At 49.0% G+C, this 24,480-nt stretch overlaps 1 protein-coding gene across 1 annotated transcript; it reads left to right on the top strand.

Annotated features, from left to right (window-relative positions):
- Nucleotides 1-312: 312 nt before the first annotated feature.
- BCL2L1 (BCL2 like 1) lies at nucleotides 313-23,961 on the top strand. Its single transcript, XM_089662536.1, has 3 exons — nucleotides 313-498; nucleotides 10,507-11,184; nucleotides 23,595-23,961. The coding sequence occupies exons 2-3, from the start codon at nucleotides 10,696-10,698 to the stop codon at nucleotides 23,730-23,732; spliced, it is 627 nt and encodes a 208-aa protein (XP_089518662.1). The 5' UTR covers nucleotides 313-498; nucleotides 10,507-10,695; the 3' UTR covers nucleotides 23,733-23,961.
- The last annotated feature ends 519 nt before the right edge of the window (nucleotides 23,962-24,480 follow it).

Genomic DNA, 24,480 nt, shown 5'->3' with positions numbered 1-24,480 from the left:
TTAAAAGTGTTTTTTTCTTAAGCTCTGTGTTCATGAAGCCTTAAAGTCAAAGAAAATATCCCAAATCTATCACTGCACACAGGAAACACGTTACAGCTAGCCATGGAACAGAGTGTAACCATGGTCGCCATTTTGTTGTAGACCATGTAATCATGGTCGCCATTTTGTTGTAGACCATGTAACGTGTTCAGAGTGAAGGCTGCCGTTTTTTTAATACCTTACGCACACCGTGCGTGGCGTGTCTTCGACGCACGACACCAGGCATGCCGGGAACTGTAGTTCCCCCGTTAGTGACCTCTGTGCGTGTAGTGCGTAAGTAGGTCTCAAAGCAGCTGTCTTGGTAACGGCCTGCTGTCCGGTGTGCGCGCTGATAGGCGTGCCATCAAGGAAGGGGCGGGACTGAAGGGGGGTGGACGAGAAGAGGATCTCAGGGGTAAGGCAGAGAGGAAATATTCTCAGGAGTGACAGGCAGAGGGACCCCACAGGGGCCCAATATAGGTGAGTATGTCTGGGGCCCCCACTGTGACTCTGCGTGCTGGGTGGGGGTCTGGCATAGACATTTAGAGGGATGTTTGTTGGATCTGTCATTGGCTGGGTTCTAGGGGGGGTTCACTCATCATCATATTACCATGGTGGGGGGATATAATCTATATATCATATTTAAGGGGGGGGGTGTAAGTATTATATTACCATGGTGACATGGTGGGGGGGATATAATCTATATATCATCATATTTAAGGGGGGGTGTGTAAGTATTATATTACCATGGTGACATGGTGGGGGGGATACAATCTATATATCCTCATATTTAAGGGGGGGTGTGTAAATTATTATATTTCCATGGTGACATGGGGGGATATACTGTATATATCATATATTTTGGGAGGGGGGATGATTACTACATTACCATGGTGACGGGTATATAATCTATATTTCATCATATTTAAGGTGGGGGTGTAAATATTACATTACAATGGTGACATGGTGGGGGGGATATAATCTATATATCATCATATTTAAGGGGGAGTGTAAATATTACATTACCATGCTGACATGGGGGGGATGTAATTTATATATCACATTTAAGGGGGGGGTGTAAATATTACATTGACATGGTGGGGGATATACTATATATATCATATGTTTGGGGGGGGGAGGGTGATTACTACATTACCATGGTAATATGGGGGGGGAGCTTATAATGTCTATACTATATTTTTTTTTTTTGGGGGGGGGGGGGTGATTACAACATTACCATGGTGATATGGGGGTGTGGCATATAATGTCTATATCATATATTCAGGGGGGGGGGGTGATTGCTACATGGGCATTGTGACATGGGTGGGGGGGATATACTGTATATAACAATATTTGGGGGGGGAGGAGGGTAAATACTACATTACCATGGTGACATACTGTATATATCATGGGGGGTGATTACTTCATTACCATGTTGATATGAGGGGGGGGCATATAATTTCTTAATCATTTTTTTTTTTTTGGGGGGGGGGATTAATACATGACCACGGTGACATGGGTGGGGGGATATCCTGTATATATCATAATACTTTTTTTTTGTTGGGGGGGAAGAATACTGTATATAACATATTTGGGGGGGGCGGGCAAATACATTAGTGTGGTGACATGGGGGGGGGGTATACTGTATATATCATATATATTAGGGGGGGGGGGATTACTTCATTACCATGGTGATATGACAGATCTATACATATATAGAGGAGTGTGATTACTACACATTACTATGATGGTAGAGATGTGTGTGTTATGGAGCGATCGTTCTGCGTCTGTCTCTCCCGATCAAACCCTTTATACCTTCACATCTCGCGATTTGGGATCTACATCAGAATCGCTGTGATTCCGCCTGCGATCCAGAAGTGCGCGGCAGATTCAGCAGAAGGCGCTGTGTGTGCATTAGCCTTCAATGTGCATCCCAAACGCGATGTGATTCCGCCGCCGCCGCTCTTCACTGGGCAGGATTGCGCTGCAAACCGCGCCTTCACAATTTACATTATAGCTTGTTGCCCGAAAAGGAGCAGGAGCTTCTTTACGGGGCGACAAACGCACATAGGGTGACCCATTCAAGTGAATGGGGCGCCCTATGCGACACGCAGTATCTATCTATCTATCCCTCCCATATCTATCTATCTATCTATCTATCTCTCCCATATCTATCTATCTATCTATCCCTCCCATATCTATCTATCCCTCCCATATCTATCTATCTATCTATCTATCTATCTATCTATCTATCTATCTATCTATCTATCCCTCCCATATCTATCTATCTATCTATCTATCTATCCCTCCCATATCTATCTATCTATCTATCTATCTATCTATCTATCTATCTATCCCTCCCATATCTATCTATCTATCTATCCCTCCCATATCTATCTATCTATCTATCCCTCCCATATCTATCTATCTATCTATCCCTCCCCCCCATATCTATCTATCTATCCCTCCCCCCCATATCTATCTATCTATCTATCTATCTATCTATCTATCTATCTATCTCTCCCTCCAATATCTATCTATCTATCTATCTATCTATCTATCTATCCCTCCCTCCCATATCTATCTATCTATCTATCTATCTATCTATCTATCTCTCCCTCCAATATCTATCTATCTATCTATCTATCTATCTATCTATCCCTCCCATATCTATCTATCTATCTATCTATCTATCTATCTATCTATCTATCTATCTATCTCTCCCTCCAATATCTATCTATCTATCCCTCCCCTTCATATCTATCTATCTATCTATCTATCTATCTATCTATCTATCTCTCCCTCCAATATCTATCTATCTATCCCTCCCCTTCATATCTATCTATCTATCTATCTATCTATCTATCTATCTCTCCCTCCAATATCTATCTATCTATCTATCTATCTATCTATCTATCTATCTATCTATCTATCTATCTATCTATCTATCTCTCCCTCCAATATCTATCTATCTATCCCTCCCCTTCATATCTATCTATCTATCTATCTATCTATCCCTCCCATGTCTATCTATCTATCTATCTATCTATCTATCTATCTATCTATCTATCCCTCCATCCCTCCCATATCTATCTATCTATCTATCTATCTATCTATCTATCTATCTATCCATCCCTCCCATATCTATCTATCTATCTATCCTGGTGTAGCTCTCCCATCCCCGCACTCCTCCATCACACATATTGATCAGACAGATCTCTATGTACAAGAGATGTACCCCTCCTGTGTTGGTATTATGGGGTAGATTCCAGACACCACCTCCTCTCCCCTACCAGTCTCCCCCCCCCCCCCCCATTCCCCGATCAGGGTTATTTCTGGAATGTGACCTTTCCTTCCATGTCTGACCATCAGTTCTCGATAAATCTCCACTTTTCTATCTGACCTCACACATGTTACAGGATAAAACAATATTTTAAGAACCAGTCAGTCGACTCTGGAAACCCGCACAGGTTCCCGTGGGTTTCAGTTGACATCAGCAGGGAGAATTCTCAGGTTTCCGGGTGTATTAGGTGTCCAGCTGTGTTTCTGTCTAATGATGTGTGTTGTTCTTGAATTGGTTTTCCTCTGACCTGTTGCTTTCCAGCCGTGTGGGACTACAGCTCCCAGCAGGGTCTGCTAGTCTGGACATGTTGGGACTTGCTATTTCACAACCTGTGTACAGTCATAAGTGGAGTATGTCTTGCGAGTGTGTCTGGTATACGGGAGTGTATGTAGTGGGTGTATATAGGGAGATGGTCCTTTGAAGCTGAACTCTGGGGAGATTGAAAAAAGTTACCCTTGCCGTTGGTCTCCCTCCTCCTCCAGCACTGCAAGGGCTAAATGCTGTTTTTCACATAGGATAACATTCAGGTTGTGCGACTTATCATGTGACCTTATGTGTCCAAAATCACATGATCAGTCACAACCCTTTGATTTCAATCGCACCCATTCAGATCTATATGATTTAAAGTTGCAGCAACTGTAAAAAGGTTCCTGCTTGACTTTTTAAAATTTATTTCAGGTACTTCTATAGCGCTGTCAATTTACGCCGCGCTTTACATATATATTGTACATTCACATCAGTCCCTAACCCTCAAGGGGCGTACAATCTAAAGTCCCTAACCCTCAAGGGGTGGACAATCTAAAGTCCCTAACCCTCAAGGGACGTACAATCTAAGGTCCCTAACCCTCAAGGGGTGTACAATCTAAGGTCCCTAACCCTCAAGGGGCGGACAATCTAAGGTCCCTAACCCTCAAGGGGCGGACAATCTAAGGTCCCTAACCCTCAAGGGGCGGACAATCTAAGGTCCCTAACCCTCAAGGGGCGGACAATCTAAGGTCCCTAACCCTCAAGGGGCGTACAATCTAAGGTCCCTAACCCTCAAGGGGCGTACAATCTAAGGTCCCTAACCCTCAAGGGGCGTACAATCTAAGGTCCCTAACCCTCAAGGGGCGTACAATCTAAGGTCCCTAACCCTCAAGGGGCGTACAATCTAAGGTCCCTAACCCTCAAGGGGCGTACAATCTAAGGTCCCTAACCCTCAAGGGGCGTACAATCTAAGGTCCCTAACTCACATCCATACATACACATACTAGAGACTATTTAGACAGGATCCAATTAACCTAGCATGTCTTTGGAGTGTGGGAGGAAACCGGAGTACCCGGAGGAAACCCATGCAGGCACAGGGAGAACATGCAAACTCCAGGCAGGTGGTGCTGTGGTTGGGATTCAAACCAATGGCCCGAGTACTGCCAGGGGGAAGTGCTAACCATTTAGCCACTGTGCTGCCCGACTTTGATGCAACTTGACTGCCAAAGCGGCACGATAAATCCTACGACTTGGGAGTTGCACTAGTGTGAACTGAGCCTTGAAAGCACTGTTACTTACCTTTCCCCACAGCAGCCAGTACTATCCATTCCCTCTGATGCTCCAGGTTGTGGGCGGGCCATGTAGTTAGCTGGTTTTTAACTCTTCTCAAACACCTATGAAAATTCTGCACATGGCAGCACACAGTGCTGTTCACACTGAAGCATTAGCGTCGCGGCAAAACTGACGCCTCATCCAGTCAGGAGGAGTTGAAGCCTGCCATTCAAGTCTATGGTGCCGCTCCTCAAATGCCTGGCAGGTGGTTGAGGAGCGTTAATACCATTAACTTCATTATAGGCGTTTGTGGTGCAGTTTTGACGCTTGGCAAATGCCTATCAAACGCCTCAAAACCGCGCACAGGGCGTTTGGGGAGCGTTAAAAATGCTTCCCAAACGCCTGTGTAACGCCTGTCAAACGCTATGGGGGTGTTTGGCAAGAGTTAAAAATAATTCAAGTGTGAACGAGTCCTTACTCCAGGATTCTCCTCTGCACGGGTAGTTATGTTTGGTTTGGTTTTGTTTTGTTTTTGTTTTGTTTTTTTTTTCTTTATTTTCCTTTTTTATTATTTTGTTTATGTTGTGTTTTTGTTTTTTTTTTTTTGTTTTTTTTCCTAATTTCCCTGGAACTCAGCTTCAGCAGGTAAGTTGATTGTTTTCATCCGTAGAATTTTTATAGCCGTCGTATTAAATTCTAACTGAACGGACTGTGAGAGGTACAAATTTCACTTGTCGGTCGGGATCTTTGAAGAGGACGTTGATGAGCACATACTGGACTTTACTTGTGCAATCATTGCCAGCTTATTGGCTGAGATTTCAGCACGGCTGCCGCTTTGTAAATAGTTTAGTACACGGGAATATTGTACATCTGGATCACACGGAGCGTTCTGTTCTTGTACTGCTTCTAATTTGTGAAAGGCGTAGTCCACCTTATGAGTGAGACACTCCATGCAGACAAGGGGTCCCATGCAGACAAGGGGTCCCATGCAGACAAGGGGTCCCATGCAGACAAGGGGTCCCATGCAGACAAGGGGTCCCAGTATGTTACAATGCACTGCGCCCCTTTTGCAAAAATAGAGTGTAATGTGATGGGCACACCTGAACCCTGCACAATCCCAAAGAGGTCATTTACAATGGTGGTTAGAAGGCAGTAAAAACACAAGCGGAGCTGGAAACTGCAGTGTGCGCAGGAGCAAAGTTTGCAAGAGCAGAGCTGGAAAGTGCAGTGTGTGCAGGAGCGGAGCTGGAAAGTGCAGTGTGTGCAGGAGCGGAGCTGGAAAGTGCAGTGTGCGCAGGAGCGGAGCTGGAAAGTGCAGTGTGTGCAGGAGCGGAGCTGGAAAGTGCAGTGTGCGCAGGAGCGGAGCTGGAAAGTGCAGTGTATGCAGGAGCAAAGTGCGCAGGACTGGAGCTGGAAAGTGCAGTGTGTGCAGGAGCGGAGCTGGAAAGTGCAGTGTGTGCAGGAGCGAAGCTGGAAAGTGCAGTGTGTGCAGGAGCAAAGTGCGCAGGACTGGCGCTGGAAAGTGCAATGTGTGCAGGAGCGGAGCTGGAAAGTGCACTGCGTGCAGGAGCAGAGCTGGAAAGTGCAGTGTGTGCAGGAGCAAAGTTTGCAAGAGCAGAGCTGGAAAGTGCAGTGTGTGCAGGAGCGGAGCTGGAAAGTGCAGTGTGTGCAGGAGCGGAGCTGGAAAGTGCAGTGTGCGCAGGAGCGGAGCTGGAAAGTGCAGTGTATGCAGGAGCAAAGTGCGCAGGACTGGAGCTGGAAAGTGCAGTGTGTGCAGGAGCGGAGCTGGAAAGTGCAGTGTGTGCAGGAGCGAAGCTGGAAAGTGCAGTGTGTGCAGGAGCAAAGTGCGCAGGACTGGCGCTGGAAAGTGCAGTATGTGCAGGAGCGGAGCTGGAAAGTGCACTGCGTGCAGGAGCAGAGCTGGAAAGTGCAGTGTGTGCAGGAGCAAAGTTTGCAAGAGCAGAGCTGGAAAGTGCAGTGTGTGCAGGAGCGGAGCTGGAAAGTGCAGTGTGTGCAGGAGCAAAGTGCGCAGGAGCGGATCTGGAAAGTGCAGTGTGTGCAGGAGCGGATCTGGAAAGTGCAGTGTGTGCAGGAGCGGATCTGGAAAGTGCAGTGTGTGCAGGAGCGGAGCTGGAAAGTGCAGTGTGTGCAGGAGCGGAGCTGGAAAGTGCAGTGTGTGCAGGAGCAAAGTGCGCAGGAGCGGAGCTGGAAAGTGCAGTGTGTGCAGGAGCAAAGTGCGCTGGAAAGTGCAGTGTGTGCAGGAGCAGAGCTGGAAAGTGCACTGCGTGCAGGAGCAGAGCTGGAAAGTGCAGTATGTGCTGGAAAGTGCAGTGTGTGCAGGAGCGGAGCTGGAAAGTGCAGTGTGTGCAGGAGCGGAGCTGGAAAGTGCAGTGTGTGCAGGAGCGGAGCTGGAAAGTGCAGTGTGTGCAGGAGCGGAGCTGGAAAGTGCAGTGTGTACTGGAAAGTGCAGTGTGTGCAGGAGCGGAGCTGGAAAGTGCAGTGTGTGCAGGAGTGGAGCTGGAAAGTGCAGTGTGTGCGGGAGCGGAGCTGGAAAGTGCAGTGTGTGCAGGAGCGGAGCTGGAAAGTGCAGTGTGTACTGGAAAGTGCAGTGTGTGCAGGAGCGGAGCTGGAAAGTGCAGTGTGTGCAGGAGCGGAGCTGGAAAGTGCAGTGTGTGCAGGAGCGGAGCTGGAAAGTGCAGTGTGTGCAGGAGCGGAGCTGGAAAGTGTCCTCACTTCCGGTCTCCTGCCACTGCAATCTCCCCAGTAGAGTCATATTTATCTCAGTGGAAATCTGATGAAGCATCTAAGCTTTCTTCCACTTTGTCCAAGGCTGGAGTCGAGCCGAATTAAGACTGGCAATACATTACACATTTTCTTGTGCTATTTTCCTTTAGATTTACCAAAACCATCTAATCTGAAGCCAAAGCTAAACACTTTGAATTGTATAAACTAGGAAATTGAACAATATCCTTCCAGCGTAACTCTCCCAAAGGCTGTGGCGATGGCACATACAGTAGAATGCCTTAACAGGTGACAGAACCTTTGCTGTGTGTTTATATCCGTAATGGAGATGTTCCACTGACCTATACAAGCTCCTGGGTAGAATGCTCTGGCACTGAGTCACGTCACACCTGATGACGTCACTCCTGCCCGTTACACATTTCACAATGTAATTACCGTCTGTGACTCGTGTGACAAAGGTGACGTCACTCCTTAATGGAAATTATTGTAGCTGCAAGGATATTTCATAATGTGTCATGTCCGTTCAGATCACATGTAGAATGTTCATCGTGACTTTCTGAAATCACAAGTTACCCCCGGAGCAGAAAATCCTGTGCAGGGGTTAGCCAGTGGTTTTAATGATGGAATTTAATGCAAGCATTGTTAAAGTTCTACATACTGTACATGTGTACTGAATATATAGGACGCAGTGATGTCAACTGAATGTTTAGGGCTCAGGGCAAATTGGCTTGGCTTTGTGTTTTCGGCAAAGCTGCCAATGCATACAATATGAAAGGACCCTTAACCACTTGAAGACCCGGCCTTTTCTGGCACTTTTTGTTGATTTTTAACAATCAGTATTTTTTACAGTCAAAGTCGCACCAATCCTAAGTCTCAATGTAAAGTCGCACGACTTTGAAGTCGCACAATTGCAAATGGAGCCTAAATGCCTGCAAAATCCTGGACTGTGTGACTGGGGGAGGGGATGGCATCTTGGGGTCCTAGCCCACAGTACTGATGTATGACCGCCGCATCTTCTGGCGCAAAATTGAGTTTGGCCCATACAGTGGACATGTAGAAGCATGCAAAAATGTTTCCAGCTCCTAGATTTTAGGACAGGCCATTTCATTTCAGTACTATGTGTTTTGGCGGCCACAGACGCTCCTGTGTTCGCTGGATGCCTGGGGGGGGGGGGGCATTAAGAATCAATGGCACCCGGTGAAGTCTGCAGTAGAAGGCACATTTCTGTGTGGTGCAGGAACAGAAGACATTTCACACCTAAAAGGCAACATTTTTTTTCTATTTATGCATTTTTGTAGCTCAGTTGATAAAAATTAAATGCATTATTTTTAAAAGAATCTTCACTTTTCAGCTTTTTTTTTTTTTCATAAGTTCATAAAACTTTTTGAGCAGTATGGTGCATGCGTGCGCTAATATACAGTGATATATATATATTTCACCAGAGGACGGAGCGGAGTCCTCCAGCAGCGCAGAGTATTTCAGGAGAGGAGAGTTATAGAGGAAGGAGCGGAGTCCTCCAGCAGTGCAGAGTATTTCAGGAGAGGAGTTATAGAGGAAGGAGCGGAGTCCTCCAGCAGCGCAGAGTATTTCAGGAGAGGAGAGTTATAGAGGAAGGAGCGGAGTCCTCCAGCAGCGCAGAGTATTTCAGGAGAGGAGAGTTATAGAGGAAGGAGCGGAGTCCTCCAGCAGCGCAGAGTATTTCAGGAGAGGAGAGTTATAGAGGAAGGAGCGGAGTCCTCCAGCAGCGCAGAGTATTTCAGGAGAGGAGTTATAGAGGAAGGAGCGGAGTCCTCCAGCAGTGCAGAGTATTTCAGGAGAGGAGAGTTATAGAGGAAGGAGCGGAGTCCTCCAGCAGCGCAGAGTATTTCAGGAGAGGAGAGTTATAGAGGAAGGAGCGGAGTCCTCCAGCAGCGCAGAGTATTTCAGGAGAGGAGTTATAGAGGAAGGAGCGGAGTCCTCCAGCAGTGCAGAGTATTTCAGGAGAGGAGAGTTATAGAGGAAGGAGCGGAGTCCTCCAGCAATGCAGAGTATTTCAGGAGAGGAGAGTTATAGAGGAAGGAGCGGAGTCCTCCAGCAGTGCAGAGTATTTCAGGAGAGGAGTTATAGAGGAAGGAGCGGAGTCCTCCAGCAGCGCAGAGTATTTCAGGAGAGGAGAGTTATAGAGGAAGGAGCGGAGTCCTCCGGCAGAGCAGAGTATTTCAGGAGAGGAGAGTTATAGAGGAAGGAGCGGAGTCCTCCAGCAGTGCAGAGTATTTCAGGAGAAGAGTTATAGAGGAAGGAGCGGAGTCCTCCAGCAGTGCAGAGTATTTCAGGAGAGGAGAGTTATAGAGGAAGGAGCGGAGTCCTCCAACAGAGCAGAGTATTTCAGGAGAGGAGTTATAGAGGAAGGAGCGGAGTCCTCCAGCAGCGCAGAGTATTTCAGGAGAGGAGAGTTATAGAGGAAGGAGCGGAGTCCTCCGGCAGAGCAGAGTATTTCAGGAGAGGAGAGTTATAGAGGAAGGAGCGGAGTCCTCCAGCAGTGCAGAGTATTTCAGGAGAAGAGTTATAGAGGAAGGAGCGGAGTCCTCCAGCAGTGCAGAGTATTTCAGGAGAGGAGAGTTATAGAGGAAGGAGCGGAGTCCTCCAACAGAGCAGAGTATTTCAGGAGAGGAGTTATAGAGGAAGGAGCGGAGTCCTCCAGCAGCGCAGAGTATTTCAGGAGAAGAGTTATAGAGGAAGGAGCGGAGTCCTCCAGCAGAGCAGAGTATTTCAGGAGAGGAGAGTTATAGAGGAAGGAGCGGAGTCCTCCGGCAGCGCAGAGTATTTCAGGAGAGTTGAGATAGAGGAAGCAGCAAAACACTCAGGTGTGAATGGAGCCTTAATTTGTATTTTTCTTTCTTTTTCAGATGTTTTTTCCATCACATTCAGACTTATTTACTGGAGGACATAAACCCTAAGTGACCCTCCACTTGGTCATCCTTGTACATTGAAATCTGCCGTCCAGTGACTGTATAGAACAACCGGCCCTTCCATATGCTTCTCGCTTTGGCTCTTTCCTGTCAGCGCCGGGACATGGTAATATCTCAGTCTTGAGGATGGAAGGGGGAAACAAAAATCTCATCAAAAAATTTGTGTGCAGAAAACTCTGGAGAAAAGGCTTCGATCCCAGCTGCTGCTCAGATATTCAGTCTGAGATTTTCGCTAATGGCACCACCCCCACGGAGCAGGTGGGAACCCGCCCAGGAGGAAGCACGCAGGGTCCCGTGGCTGAAGAAGTGCTGCAAACTCTGCTAGAAGCATCGGAAGAATTTGAACTGAGATACAGACGTGCGTTTAACGACCTCGCATGCCAGCTGCACATCACCCCTGACACGGCCTATCAAAGCTTCGAGCAGGTGGTGCAGGAACTGTTTAGGGATGGCATAAACTGGGGGCGTATTGTGGCTTTCTTCTGTTTTGGGGGGGCGCTGTGTTTTGAGAGCGCAGATAAAGAAATGGAAGAACTTCTGCCTAGGATTATTCAATGGATGGCAACATTTCTGGATTCATCATTAGAGCCCTGGATACAAGAAAACGGAGGCTGGGTAAGGATTTGCAGGAGTGACTTGGTACGGAGTTTGGCAGATGAGTGAGAGGTGATTGGGTGTTGGTGGTTGGCAGGAAGTCACAGATTCCACACATACATGGGTGTTTTCCATGCATTCCCTCCCTAAAAAAACCTCCAGATACATCCCAATGTGTGTTATTTATAACCCTTTCCCACCTAACCTGGTGTCCCTTTTAAACAGTTCAGAACGCCTGGGGGGCAGGGAAGACATAATTGGAAGCCAGTTCTGATGGCTACCGATCTGTAGCCTGGACCAGTGTTTCTCAACCTTTTTTCAGTCAAGACACCCTTTGAAATTACGGCCAGTCCCGAGGCACCCTTTGAGATTACGGACAGTCCCGAGGCACCCTTTGAGATTACGGACAGTCCCGAGGCACCCTTTGAGATTACGGACAGTCCCGAGGCACCCTTTGAGATTACGGACAGTCCCGAGGCACCCTTTGAGATTACGGACAGTCCCGAGGCACCCTTTGAGATTACGGACAGTCCCGAGGCACCCTTTGAGATTACGGCCAGTCCCGAGGCACCCTTTGAGATTACGGACAGTCCCGAGGCACCCTTTGAGATTACGGCCAGTCCCGAGGCACCCTTTGAGATTACGGCCAGTCCCGAGGCACCCTTTGAGATTACGGCCAGTCCCGAGGCACCCTTTGAGATTACGGCCAGTCCCGAGGCACCCTTTGAGATTACGGCCAGTCCCGAGGCACCCTTTGAGATTACGGCCAGTCCCGAGGCACCCTTTGAGATTACGGCCAGTCCCGAGGCACCCTTTGAGATTACGGCCAGTCCCGAGGCACCCTTTGAGATTACGGCCAGTCCCGAGGCACCCTTTGAGATTACGGCCAGTCCCGAGGCACCCTTTGAGATTACGGCCAGTCCCGAGGCACCCGTTGAGATTACGGCCAGTCCCGAGGCACCCGTTGAGATTACGGCCAGTCCCGAGGCACCCGTTGAGATTACGGCCAGTCCCGAGGCACCCGTTGAGATTACGGCCAGTCCCGAGGCACCCTTTGAAATTACGGCCAGTCCCGAGGCACCCTTTGAAATTACGGCCAGTCCCGAGGCACCCTTTGAAATTACGGCCAGTCCCGAGGCACCCTTTGAAATTACGGCCAGTCCCGAGGCACCCTTTGAAATTACGGCCAGTCCCGAGGCACCCTTTGAAATTACGGCCAGTCCCGAGGCACCCTTTGAAATTACGGCCAGTCCCGAGGCACCCTTTGAAATTACGGCCAGTCCCGAGGCACGCTTTGAAATTACGACCAGTCCGGTGGCACCCTTTGAACTTACGGCCAGTCCCGAGCCACCCTTTGAAATTACGGACAGTCCGGAGGCACCCTTTGAACTTCATTATACGCGTTTGTGTTGAGGTTTTAATGCTTGGAAAACGCCTATCAAACGCCTCAAAAACACGCATAGGGCATTTGAGGAGAGTTAAAAACGCTTCCCAAACACCTGTCTAATGCTATAGGGGCGTTTGGCAAGCGTTAGAAGTGAGTCAAGTGTGAACGAGCCCTAAAAGTCAACATTTGCTGTGTTGTACGGAACACCTTGTGCCTAAACCAGGGGTTGGCAACCTGTGGCTCTCTAGCTGTTGTGGATCTACATTTCCCATGAGGCATTGCAAAGATTACAAAACTGACAGTTACAGCTATGACTTGCAGAGGCTTGATGGAACTTGTAGTCCTGCGGCTCTCAGGTTGCCTACCCCTGGCCTAAACTGTACTCTGGAAAATCTACCTTTTTGTCTTGAATTCTTCCTGAAAACTAGCAGTATACTTCCTTGGCCTCTGCAGCATAAAATAGTTTTGGGTGTGAGATTCGATGATCTCTGTACTGCTCCATTGCTCTCGTTGCTGGAGAGGAAGCTGTACCTGTAGAGCTGCAGTGCAAGGATCTCCCTGATTCTGCTTTATTTTTTGTGAATTTTTTTACTGCTCTCCTACTTCTGGATCAGTACCCACCAGTTGTCAGTTCACTAGTCATTGGTCGGGGGGGATGGCAGCTGTGACACGGGAAGCAAAGCCCTGCTCCTTCACCAAGATGACCACCTCTGCACAATACAAAACAAGGCAGAAATGGGGGGGAGAGTTTGGCTGCAAGGCAATATTGGTCACTTTTTTTTTTCCTCTGCTTGTCATTTTTGGTCACAGCTTCTACAGTATAGGTCCTCTAGAAGTCTGTCGGATCTCAGCCTTTAAAAAACATATGATTTAGGGGAATGACTCTTTAGTAAATCTTTAAGTGTATATTATGTGGTAAATGGGGAAAAATTGGGCTGGCAAGGGAATGGTTAAAAGTGTCCCATAAGTCAGTTAATTTAAAAATTTTTAAGAGGAATCTCAGCCCATCGATTTCTGTTTAGAAACTCGCCTACACAGAGGTTACAGCGTTCTAATAGTGACCTGACTGTCACAATCTGTACATAGCACCGCCATCTTTGCTGTTGGCGTCATAGGGTGCCAAATGCCTCTTTCTGCTTCAAGCAGCCCGAGCCCACCCTCCTTCAGTTTCTGCGAATGAAAGTGAAGCCTCTTGGGATATATGACGGACATTTATACAAGCAGGCCTCAAAGTGCTGAATTCTCGCCCTAGGGTGGGGGGGGGGGCGGGGGCATACGCAAGGATGCCCAGTGCGTTCCCCTTTATTGTGAATCTTTTGATGCTACCATTTATGTGACTTCCGGGCCATGGCTGTGCTATGCGCACATTGTGAATGATTTTTGCCGCTGTCACACACCGTCCTCACCATGTTTGGGTCATTACTAGGAAGTGGCCGAAATGTCATTCTTCAGGGATCATTTTTACTTCTGTGTGCGGACGAGATTTGCTGCAAAGGCGAGATCGCTCAATGTACATGAACAGTGGATGTCAGGGGGAAGGAGGGGGGGTGATAATCTGATTAATTATTTCCAGCAGTCAGATGATTCCTCGGATGACCTCCTTAACATATAAAGGGAAAGGATGTTGTATTTTCAGGGAGCTCTCATTTTGATTTCTTTTTGTGCTGTCTACCCCCCCCCCCCCCATTTTTTTAAATTATTGGATTTTCAGCAATTTACAAAATTAATCTTTATTGAAATTTGCACTTGGAGTGATAAAAGATTTTACAGACGTATTACATTGTATACAACAGGGAGATGCTAAGGGTACAAAAAGTAGATGAACAATAACCCCCCCCCCATCCAGTCAAATCAAACCCGACTTTGAAATCGTGCGACTTACAGGGAAAGTTGCATTATTTCAAAGTCGGGGGAAATGCTGATTTCAGGTGCGTTTTGCAAGACATCTGACACAGATGTCTATGCAAATGACACCAAAATTAGTGCATGTACTACTTTAGAAACCGGATCGGCTACGACCGAGTTGGAACCGCACCGATATGACCGCTGTAATGGTGGACAATAGGGTGCGACTTTGGCATGCGATATGCAAATCGCATTCCAAGTCGCATCCAGTGTGACTGGGGTGTAAGGCCTTGTTCAAGCGGGGTGTATCAATGCTTGCACCCATGGAGGACTGTGTTTACTCACACGGGGATGTGCAGGTGTTGCGTGCATCCTCGCGGACCCACACGGGGATGCGCAGGTGTTGCGTGCAACCTCGCGGACCCACACGGGGATGCGCAGGTGTTGCGTGCATCCTCGCGGACCCACACGGGGATGCGCAGGTGTTGCGTGCATCCTCGCGGACCCACACGGGGATGCGCAGGTGTTGCGTGCATCCTCGCGGACCCACACGGGGATGCGCAGGTGTTGCGTGCATCCTCGCGGACCCACACGGGGATGCGCAGGTGTTGCTGCATCCCCATGGACCCACACGGGGATGCGCAGGTGTTGCTGCATCCCCATGGACCCACACGGGGATGCGCAGGTGTTGCGTGCATCCCCACGGACCCACATGGGGATGTGCAGGTGTTTGGTGCATCCTCACGGACCCACCCGGGGATGCGCAGGTGTTGCGTGCAACCCCACGGACCCACCGGGGGATGCGCAGGTGTTGCGTGCATCCCCACGGACCCACCCGGGGATGCGCAGGTGTTGCGTGCATCCCCACGGACCCACCCGGGGATGCGCAGGTGTTGCGTGCATCCCCACGGACCCACCCGGGGATGCGCAGGTGTTGCGTGCATCCCCACGGACCCACCCGGGGATGCGCAGGTGTTGCGTGCATCCCCACGGACCCACACGGGAATGCGCAGCTGTTGCGTGCATCCCCACGGACCCACACGGGGATGCGCAGCTGTTGCGTGCATCCCCACGGACCCACACGGGGATGCGCAGCTGTTGCGTGCATCCCCACGGACCCACACGGGGATGCGCAGCTGTTGCGTGCATCCCCACGGACCCACACGGGGATGCGCAGCTGTTGCTTGCATCCCCACGGACCCACACGGGGATGCGCAGCTGTTGCTTGCATCCCCACGGACCCACACGGGGATGCGCAGCTGTTGCGTGCATCCCCACGGACCCACTCGGGGATGCGCAGATGTTCCGTGCGTCCACGGACCCACACAGGGATGTCTGTGCAGCCGCTGCATCCCGATTGATATCAGTAGGACTTCCTGCCTGGAAATGCATGAAACACTTGTGCATCCCCATGTGGGTAGAAACCAGTGTGACCCGGGCGTACACGTTGACGCACTCCATGTGAACGAGGTCTGATAATGACAAAGCTACCGTTAAAATAGGAGAGCACAAGCTTTGTGTAGACCTGCCAAGCAAGGAAGCTGACGCTGCTTATGTAATGAACAAACATGGCTGCCCCTTGTACACATATAAAATATATATATATTTATCAATATACAGTACATAGCCATTTTTTAAACAAAAATAACCCACAAATAAGAAAGATATCTATTGAACTGATACCAAGAAAATAGTGGAATGGGTTCTGCGTTCCCTTTAAATATGGTTCTATGGGTAGCAATGTCAGTAGTAGCAAGCTGCTGTCGTTTCATTCTAGTTTGGTATTCACCTCCTGTGTGCGTCCGCGTGCCTATTGCCAGGGCTGAGACCTGACTAGAATGGTATAGTCGGAAAGCTATGTAAAGAATGTCGTTGTCTGCGCTCACCTCCCAGCGGGGACACTCCTGCCCATGTCCCTGGGATCAGCTGGGAGTGCCGTGTTCTTTCGCCTTTCATTGTTTACATTCGGTATTCTGTGTAATGCTGGAACATTCCATCAGAGGCGAGGGAAGGGGTGATTTTTAAAAAATTTTTTTTTTTTGAGGATGGATTACGGTCTGAAGATAACATTTCTTTTTGAGTTTTATGATTCTGTGGTCATACTGTGCATAGGTCACATTGGGGATTATTTACTAAAACCGGACGGTGCAAAGTCTGTGCTCTGCATAGAAACAAATCGGCTTCCAGGTTTTATGGCCAAAGCTTGATTTAGTCGTCTCCAGACTGTGGCCCTTTGCTAGTCTTCATCTAGCCCTTCGGGTGATAGTCCTCCCACTGATATCGGGCACTATTCTTTCCACCGACACCAACAGTGGTGCATAATTTCTGCCACTGACACCAATGATGGGGCACTATTCCTCCCACTGATACCAATGATGGGGCACTATTCCTCCCACTGATATCAATGATGGGGCACTATTCCTCCCACTGATACCAATGATGGGGCACTATTCCCCTCCCACTGACACCAATGATGGGGCACTATTCCCCTCCCACTGACACCAATGATGGGGCACTATTCCCCTCCCACTGACACCAATGATGGGGCACTATTCCCCTCCCACTGACACTAATGATGGGGCACTATTCCCCTCCCACTGACACCAATGATGGGGCACTATTCCCCTCCCACTGACACCGATGATGGGGCACTATTCCCCTCCCACTGACACCGATGATGGGGCACTATTCCCCTCCCACTGACACCGATGATGGGGCACTATTCCCCTCCCACTGACACCGATGATGGGGCACTATTCCCCTCCCACTGACACCAATGATGGGGCACTATTCCCCTCCCACTGACACCAATGATGGGGCACTATTCCCCTCCCACTGACACCGATGATGGGGCACTATTCCCCTCCCACTGACACCGATGATGGGGCACTATTCCCCTCCCACTGACACCGATGATGGGGCACTATTCCCCTCCCACTGACACCGATGATGGGGCACTATTCCCCTCCCACTGACACCGATGATGGGGCACTATTCCCCTCCCACTGACACCGATGATGGGGCACTATTCCCCTCCCACTGACACCGATGATGGGGCACTATTCCCCTCCCACTGACACTGATGATGGGGCACTGTTCCTCCCAGTGCCACCAGTGGCGGGGCTCCGTTCCTCCCAGTGCCACCAGTGGCGGGGCTCCGTTCCTCCCACTGACACCGGTGGCGGGGCTCCGTTCCTCCCACTGACACCGGTGGCGGGGCTCCGTTCCTCCCACTGACACCGGTGGCGGGGCTCCGTTCCTCCCACTGACACCGGTGGCGGGGCTCCGTTCCTCCCACTGACACCGGTGGCGGGGCTCCGTTCCTCCCACTGACACCGGTGGCGTGGCTCCGTTCCTCCCACTGACACCGGTGGCGTGGCTCCGTTCCTCCCACTGACACCGGTGGCGGGGCTCCGTTCCTCCCACTGACACCGGTGGCGGGGCTCCGTTCCTCCCACTGACACCGGTGGCGGGGCTCCGTTCCTCCCACTGACACCGGTGGCGGGGCTCCGTTCCTCCCACTGACACCGGTGGCGGGGCTCCGTTCCTCCCACTGACACCGGTGGCGGGGCTCCGTTCCTCCCACTGACACCGGTGGCGGGGCTCCGTTCCTCCCACTGACACCAACAATAAGGTGATATTTCTTCCATTGATACCAGTGGTGGGCCACTATTCCGCCTCCTACTGACCACAGGCGCTATGTAGCTGACCAACCACGTGGCAATGTCTATCCTCACTGATGGGTCCCGGGACACTTTCTACCCCCACTGGCCACAATCCGGCCCCCCCTAAACTCTGGAGGACAGTAAACTGGCCCTTTGTTTGTAAAGTTTGGAGACCCCTGGCTTAATTGAACAAGAAGCTGAAGCTGATTGGCTCCCATGTACAGCTGCATCAGATTCTGAGTGCCCCAGTTTTGGTAAATCTCCATTGTCTGTACTGCTCTGACATTTGGGGGATATCTGTACCGTCCTGACATTTGGGGGATATCTGTACCGTCCTGACATTTGGGGGGATATCTGTACCGTCCTGACATTTGGGGGGATATCTGTACCGTCCTGACATTTGGGGGGATATCTGTACCGTCCTGACATTTGGGGGGATATCTGTACCGTCCTGACATTTGGGGGGATATCTGTACCGTCCTGACATTTGGGGGATATCTGTACCGTCCTGACATTTGGGGGATATCTGTCCTGTTCTGACATTTGGGGGGATATCTGTACCGTCCTGACATTTGGGGGATATCTGTCCTGTTCTGACATTTGGGGATATCTGTACTGTTCTGACATTCTTGGACCTCAAGAAATTAGATTGGCCGTCAGTACTTCAGGATTGATCAATATTCAGATCTATACCATAGTTTGTGAACTCTATAACTTTCCTACAAACTAAAAAAATACATCCTAATTTGGGTTATTTTCACCAAAGACATGTAACAGAATACATCTCGGCCTAAATTTATGAAGAACAATTATTTATTTGCAAACTTTTATAACCGAAACAAAGAAAAACGTGTTTTTTTTGTTTGGTTTTTTTTTTCAAAATTTTCGGTATTTTTTGTTAATTTGGCAAAAAATAAAAACCCCAGCGGTGATTTAAATACCAGCTAAAGAAAGCTCTAGTAGTGTGAACAAAATGATAAAATGTTAGTTTGGGTACAAAGTTGTATGACCGCGCAATTGTCATTCAAAGTGTGAGAGCGCTGAAACCTGAAAAATGGCCTGGGCAGGAAGGGGGTAAAAGTGCCTGGTATGGAAGGGGTTAATAAAAAAACCCAAAACAAACCCTTTTGGTGTTCCCATGTGACATGATGGATGTGAATTAAGGTGCCTGCAATCCTAGAGACATAAGATGACGGTAGGTGTTGATTAGTCAGCTGTTTTAAATTGCGGTCATGCAACGTACATTCTATTTTGAAGTCTATTATTACAACATACACCGATCAGCCATAACATTATGACCACTGACAGGTAAAGTCAATAACATTGATGGGATGGTGGGATATATTAGGCGGCAAAGTGAACATGTTGTTCCTGAAGCTGGTGTTGAAATCAGAGAAAATTGACACGTGTAAGGGTTTGGCAACTATGACATGGGGCAAATTGTAGCGTCTAGACGGCTGGGTCAGAGCAACTCCAAAACTGCAGCTCTTGTGGGATGTTCCCGATCTGCGGTGGTCAGGACCGACCAAACGCGGTCCAAGGAAGGAAAACTGGCGACCGGGTCATGGGCAGCAATGGCTCATTGATATACATGGGGAATGAAGGCTTGCTGTGTTGTCTGATCCAATAGAAGAGCTACTGGAGCGCAGATTGCTGAAAATCTGTTAACAGAGCACATGCTCAGTTTGGTGAGATTTTTTTATTTTTTTTTTCTTGGGAGAGTGCAATTGATCAGCACAGGGCTGTCCAGACAGAGGGTCAGGGGGTATGCAGCCTCACGGGACAAACGGGGGCGAATGAAAACTCCTACAAGCTTTACCCGGTGCTTTGCAGGACACTGATAGAAGTCACAAGACTGCTATATAATGCTGAGGAGAAAAGGTATTTAGCAGTTTATATTTACTAAAATCATTGCAATTCCATGTTGTGTGTACTGTGGGGGACCAGATATAGTGAATGCAGGGTCCAGGGAGCAGATATAGTGAATGCCGGGTCCAGGGAGACCGGATATAGTGAATGCCAGGTCCGGGGAGAGTGGATATAGTGAATGCGGGGTCCGGGGAGAGCGGATATAGTGAATGCCGGGTCCGGGGAGAGCGGATATAGTGAATGCCGGGTCCGGGGAGAGCGGATATAGTGAATGCCGGGTCCGGGGAGAGCGGATATAGTGAATGCCGGGTCCGGGGAGAGCGGATATAGTGACTGCGGGGTCCGGGGAGAGCGGATATAGTGACTGCGGGGTCCGGGGAGAGCGGATATAGTGACTGCGGGGTCCGGGGAGACCGGATATAGTGACTGCGGGGTCCGGGGAGACCGGATATAGTGACTGCGGGGTCCGGGGAGACCGGATATAGTGACTGCGGGGTCCGGGGAGACCGGATATAGTGACTGCGGGGTCCGGGGAGACCGGATATAGTGACTGCGGGGTCCGGGGAGACCGGATATAGTGACTGCGGGGTCCGGGGAGACCGGATATAGTGACTGCGGGGTCCGGGGAGACCGGATATAGTGACTGCGGGGTCCGGGGAGAGCGGATATAGTGACTGCGGGGTCCGGGGAGAGCGGATATAGTGACTGCGGGGTCCGGGGAGACCGGATATAGTGAATGCGGGGTCCGGGGAGAGCGGATATAGTGAATGCGGGGTCCGGGGAGAGCGGATATAGTGAATGCGGGGTCCGGGGAGAGCGGATATAGTGAATGCGGGGTCCGGGGAGAGAGGATATAGTGAATGCGGGGTCCGGGGAGAGAGGATATAGTGAATGCGGGGTCCGGGGAGAGCGGATATAGTGAATGCGGGGTCCGGGGAGAGCGGATATAGTGAATGCGGGGTCCGGGGAGAGCGGATATAGTGAATGCGGGGTCCGGGGAGAGCGGATATAGTGAATGCGGGGTCCGGGGAGAGCGGATATAGTGAATGCGGGGTCCGGGGAGAGCGGATATAGTGAATGCGGGGTCCGGGGAGAGCGGATATAGTGATTTTGCAGTTCAATCAGCGTTGCTGTGCAGTATGCATTCTCACGGCAAGCAAGGAGGGAAGTCTCCTTGCTGTCAGAATACAAAGGTACAGCAGGGAGTATTGCCCCATTACCTCCAACATGTGGATGGGGGAATTGGGTCAGCTTTTTTAGTTCAGCCTGCCTCTTTGCCTTTTTTTTTTTTTTCTGTAATATCTTTCTGATGTCAATGCTGGGGGTTTAGTCCTTTGTTCACACAGGACATACTACAGCATATACCTATCCAAAGGCTGTATTTGTCTGTACAGAGATGCTCAGGTGTTCCATGCATCCCCCATGCAGACAGTCCCATTCATATAATTTGGGATGCAGTGGCTGAACGAACAAAACTGCTGCTCCTGATTGGACAGCTATGTAGGTGCGGGGCCCTGAGCACATACTGTCAACGTTGGGAGTTGTGTACTCACATGGGTGTCGGCCAGCTGCGTCCCTATTGACATGCTTAGGACTGATTGCACGGTGATAAATGGAATATTTGTACATATGGAGGCAGACACAACCCTCACACGGGTGTACGCTTTAGCATGTCTATGTGAACAAGGCCTTACAGTTACAATCCGGAGATGTCCAGGGCAGAGCTTCTCTTCATAAATTGCCCCCTCTACTGGTCAACAGCTGGTCCTGCAACTTTTAAATAAAACACGCCTCTGACCATTTCTAAGGCCCCATGTACACGGGACGTTTCTGAACGATGGAAACTGACTGCTGGAAAATGTAGGTTAAAAAACGTCTGTTTAGCTGCGTTTGCATAACGCGTTAAAGCGGATTTTTAAAGATAAGCACAGGAGAACCTCCCAAATGCCCAGAATGCACTGAAAAGTGGTAAATTATTAACTATTTCAAACTGTTTCAGAGAAATACAGAGAGTAGAAGCAGAGACAGCAGTATGTGTTGATAATTAGGTGTGAGTTGCTCATTAACATTTCTTCTGTTTCCAAGGGTGGGAAAGGTCTGGTGGAGGGAGTCATTAAGGCCTCCTGGCAGGGGGTCTTCATGAGGAATTTGAGGTGTGAATGGTCATTAACATACCTTTTGTTTCCATGGGTGGGAGAGGTCTGAAGTGTGACTGGTCATTAACATATCTTTTGTTTCCAAGGGTGGGAGAGGTCTGAGGTGTGAATGGTCATTAACATATCTTTTATTTCGAAGGATGGGAGAGGTCTGAGGTGTGAATTTTTCATTAACATATCTTTTATTTCCAAGGGTGGGAGAGGTCTGAGGTGTGAATTGGTCATTAACATATCTTTTGTTTCCAAGGGTGGGAGAGGTCTGAGGTGTGAATGGTCATTAACATATCTTTTATTTCCAAGGGTGGGAGAGATTTGAGGTGTGAATTGGTCATTAACATATCTTTTGTTTCCAAGGGTGGGAGAGGTCTGATGTGTGAATGGTCATTAACATATCTTTTGTTTCCAAGGGTGGGAGAGGTCTGAGGTATGAAGGGTCATTAACATATCTTTTGTTTCCAAGGGTGGGAGAGGTCTGATGTGTGAATGGTCATTAACATATCTTTTGTTTCTAAGTGTGGAGAGGTCTGAGGTGTGAATGGTCATCAACATATCTTTTATTTCCAAGGGTGGGAGAGGTCTGAGGTGTGAATTGGTCATTAACATATCTTTTGTTTCCAAGGGTGGGAGAGGTCTGAGGTGTGAATGGTCATCAACATATCTTTTATTTCCAAGGGTGGGAGAGGTCTGAGGTGTGAATGGTCATCAACATATCTTTTATTTCCAAGGGTGGGAGAGGTCTGAGGTGTGAATTGGTCATTAACATATCTTTTGTTTCCAAGGGTGGGAGAGATCTGAGGTGTGAATTGGTCATTATCAGACCTCTCCCACCCTTGGAAACAAAAGATATGAGGTGTGAATGGTCATTAACATATCTGTTGTTTCCAAGGGTGGGAGAGGTCTGAGGTGTGAATTTGTCATTACAATGTGTGACAAGCTCCGTAGGAACATCCTGTGTTTAGTGTTTTGTCCATTTGAGTACCTTGAAAACGCTTTGCATACATTTTTCATGATGAAAAAAGGCTCTGGACAGCATTGGGAACTGTAAGAGTTTAAAAAAATTGCACACGATTTTAAACACGATTTGCCGCGTTTACAAGCGTTTTGCATTTGAAACGCTGATAAAATCGACGTCTGAACGCAAGTTTGTTGCGTTCAAAAAAACAACTGTAAACTCAACTGCCTGTAAACGACGATGTGTACATGGACACATAGGAAAACATCAGGGAGAGTTCAGGGGCTGCTGAAAAACCGCAGAACAGCCCCTGAACGTGCGTTTATTAGCTGCAGTGTACATGAGCCCTAAGATGTGTGACTGTTGAAAACATGACGAAAGTTGTCGGAAAGAAATGTGCGCAAAAAAAGTTTGCTGAGTGCCTGTAGTTTGTATATAAATAGCTCCCAGCCCCCCTTTGTAGGGGATATGATTGCCCCCCCCCCCCGGATGCTGACAGTGCAAGTCTGGGTGTGGGACTTTACTGAGAATTCTAACTTAATCTTGTTTCCTTACAGGAAGCGTTTGTCAGTCTATATGGGAACGACGCCGCCGCCAACAGCCGGAGAAGCCAAGAACGCTTCGGGAGGTGGCTCCTGACGGGAGTAACGCTTGCCGGAGCCGTCTTATTGGCCTCTTACCTCATCCGCAGATAGGACGAAGGGTCCGGCCGTCCCCTGAGAGGTGGAGGGGGGAAGGGAGGGGAGACCAGGGACTCATGAAGGTTCCACAGCCAAGGCGGAGGCCACACACTTGTCACAAGGCTGCAAATCGCAAAACCTTTTGTTAACCATTTTAAACCCTTTTAGAATTTGGATGGTCTCTGCTGCAGAAAGCAGAACATTAAACTGTTTAAATAAATATTTTTTTTTTTGTTTCTTCCAAGCGTTTGTATGTCTGTCCTAAAATGTAAGGGCCGCCATTCGCTAACACACGTAGGAGAGTTTTTATGATCTTTTAATCGTGGTCACAGTCACAAATACAGGTTCTCTTTTTAAGGCCCCATTCATACGGGGCAATCTACAGTGAACGCCATGTTTACCGACCTCCCGGTATTCCGTGCATCCCCCGAAAGGCAGTCCCATTGATGTTAAAGTGTTACTAAACCCACAACAGTAAAATCTGTAAATGCAGTAAAGCATACTTGTTATACTCATTGTGGAACCTAAGGGGTTAATCCTCTGCGTCGCTTAAAAAGGCTGATTGATCCTGTCTTCTCTGCTCCTCCCCTTCTTTTACTGTCCCCAATCCACCTGTCATAGTACAAAGCAGCAGTGGCAAGTCTGCACATGCTCTGTTTGGTGTTTGCTAGAGAGGTTTTTTTTTGGGGGGGGAGGGGGGGGAGGTGCATGTGATCGGCACAGGGCCAATCAGCGCTGTCCAGATAGAGGTCAGGGGTCATGC

Source organism: Staurois parvus, unplaced genomic scaffold, assembly GCF_062004578.1.
Source record: "Staurois parvus isolate SC_StPar_1 unplaced genomic scaffold, SC_StPar_1.0 ptg001490l, whole genome shotgun sequence".
NCBI classification, from domain to species: domain Eukaryota; kingdom Metazoa; phylum Chordata; class Amphibia; order Anura; family Ranidae; genus Staurois; species Staurois parvus.
Note: the sequence above shows the minus strand (reverse complement) of the source record. Positions and strands in the feature narration are given on the sequence as shown.

Coding starts and splice junctions, on each gene's coding strand:
- BCL2L1 (XM_089662536.1), top strand. CDS start 10,696: ATGGAAGGGGGAAACAAAAATCTCATCAAAAAATTTGTGTGCAGAAAA. Junction 11,185..23,594: donor TACAAGAAAACGGAGGCTGG/GTAAGGATTTGC, acceptor GTTTCCTTACAG/GAAGCGTTTGTCAGTCTATA.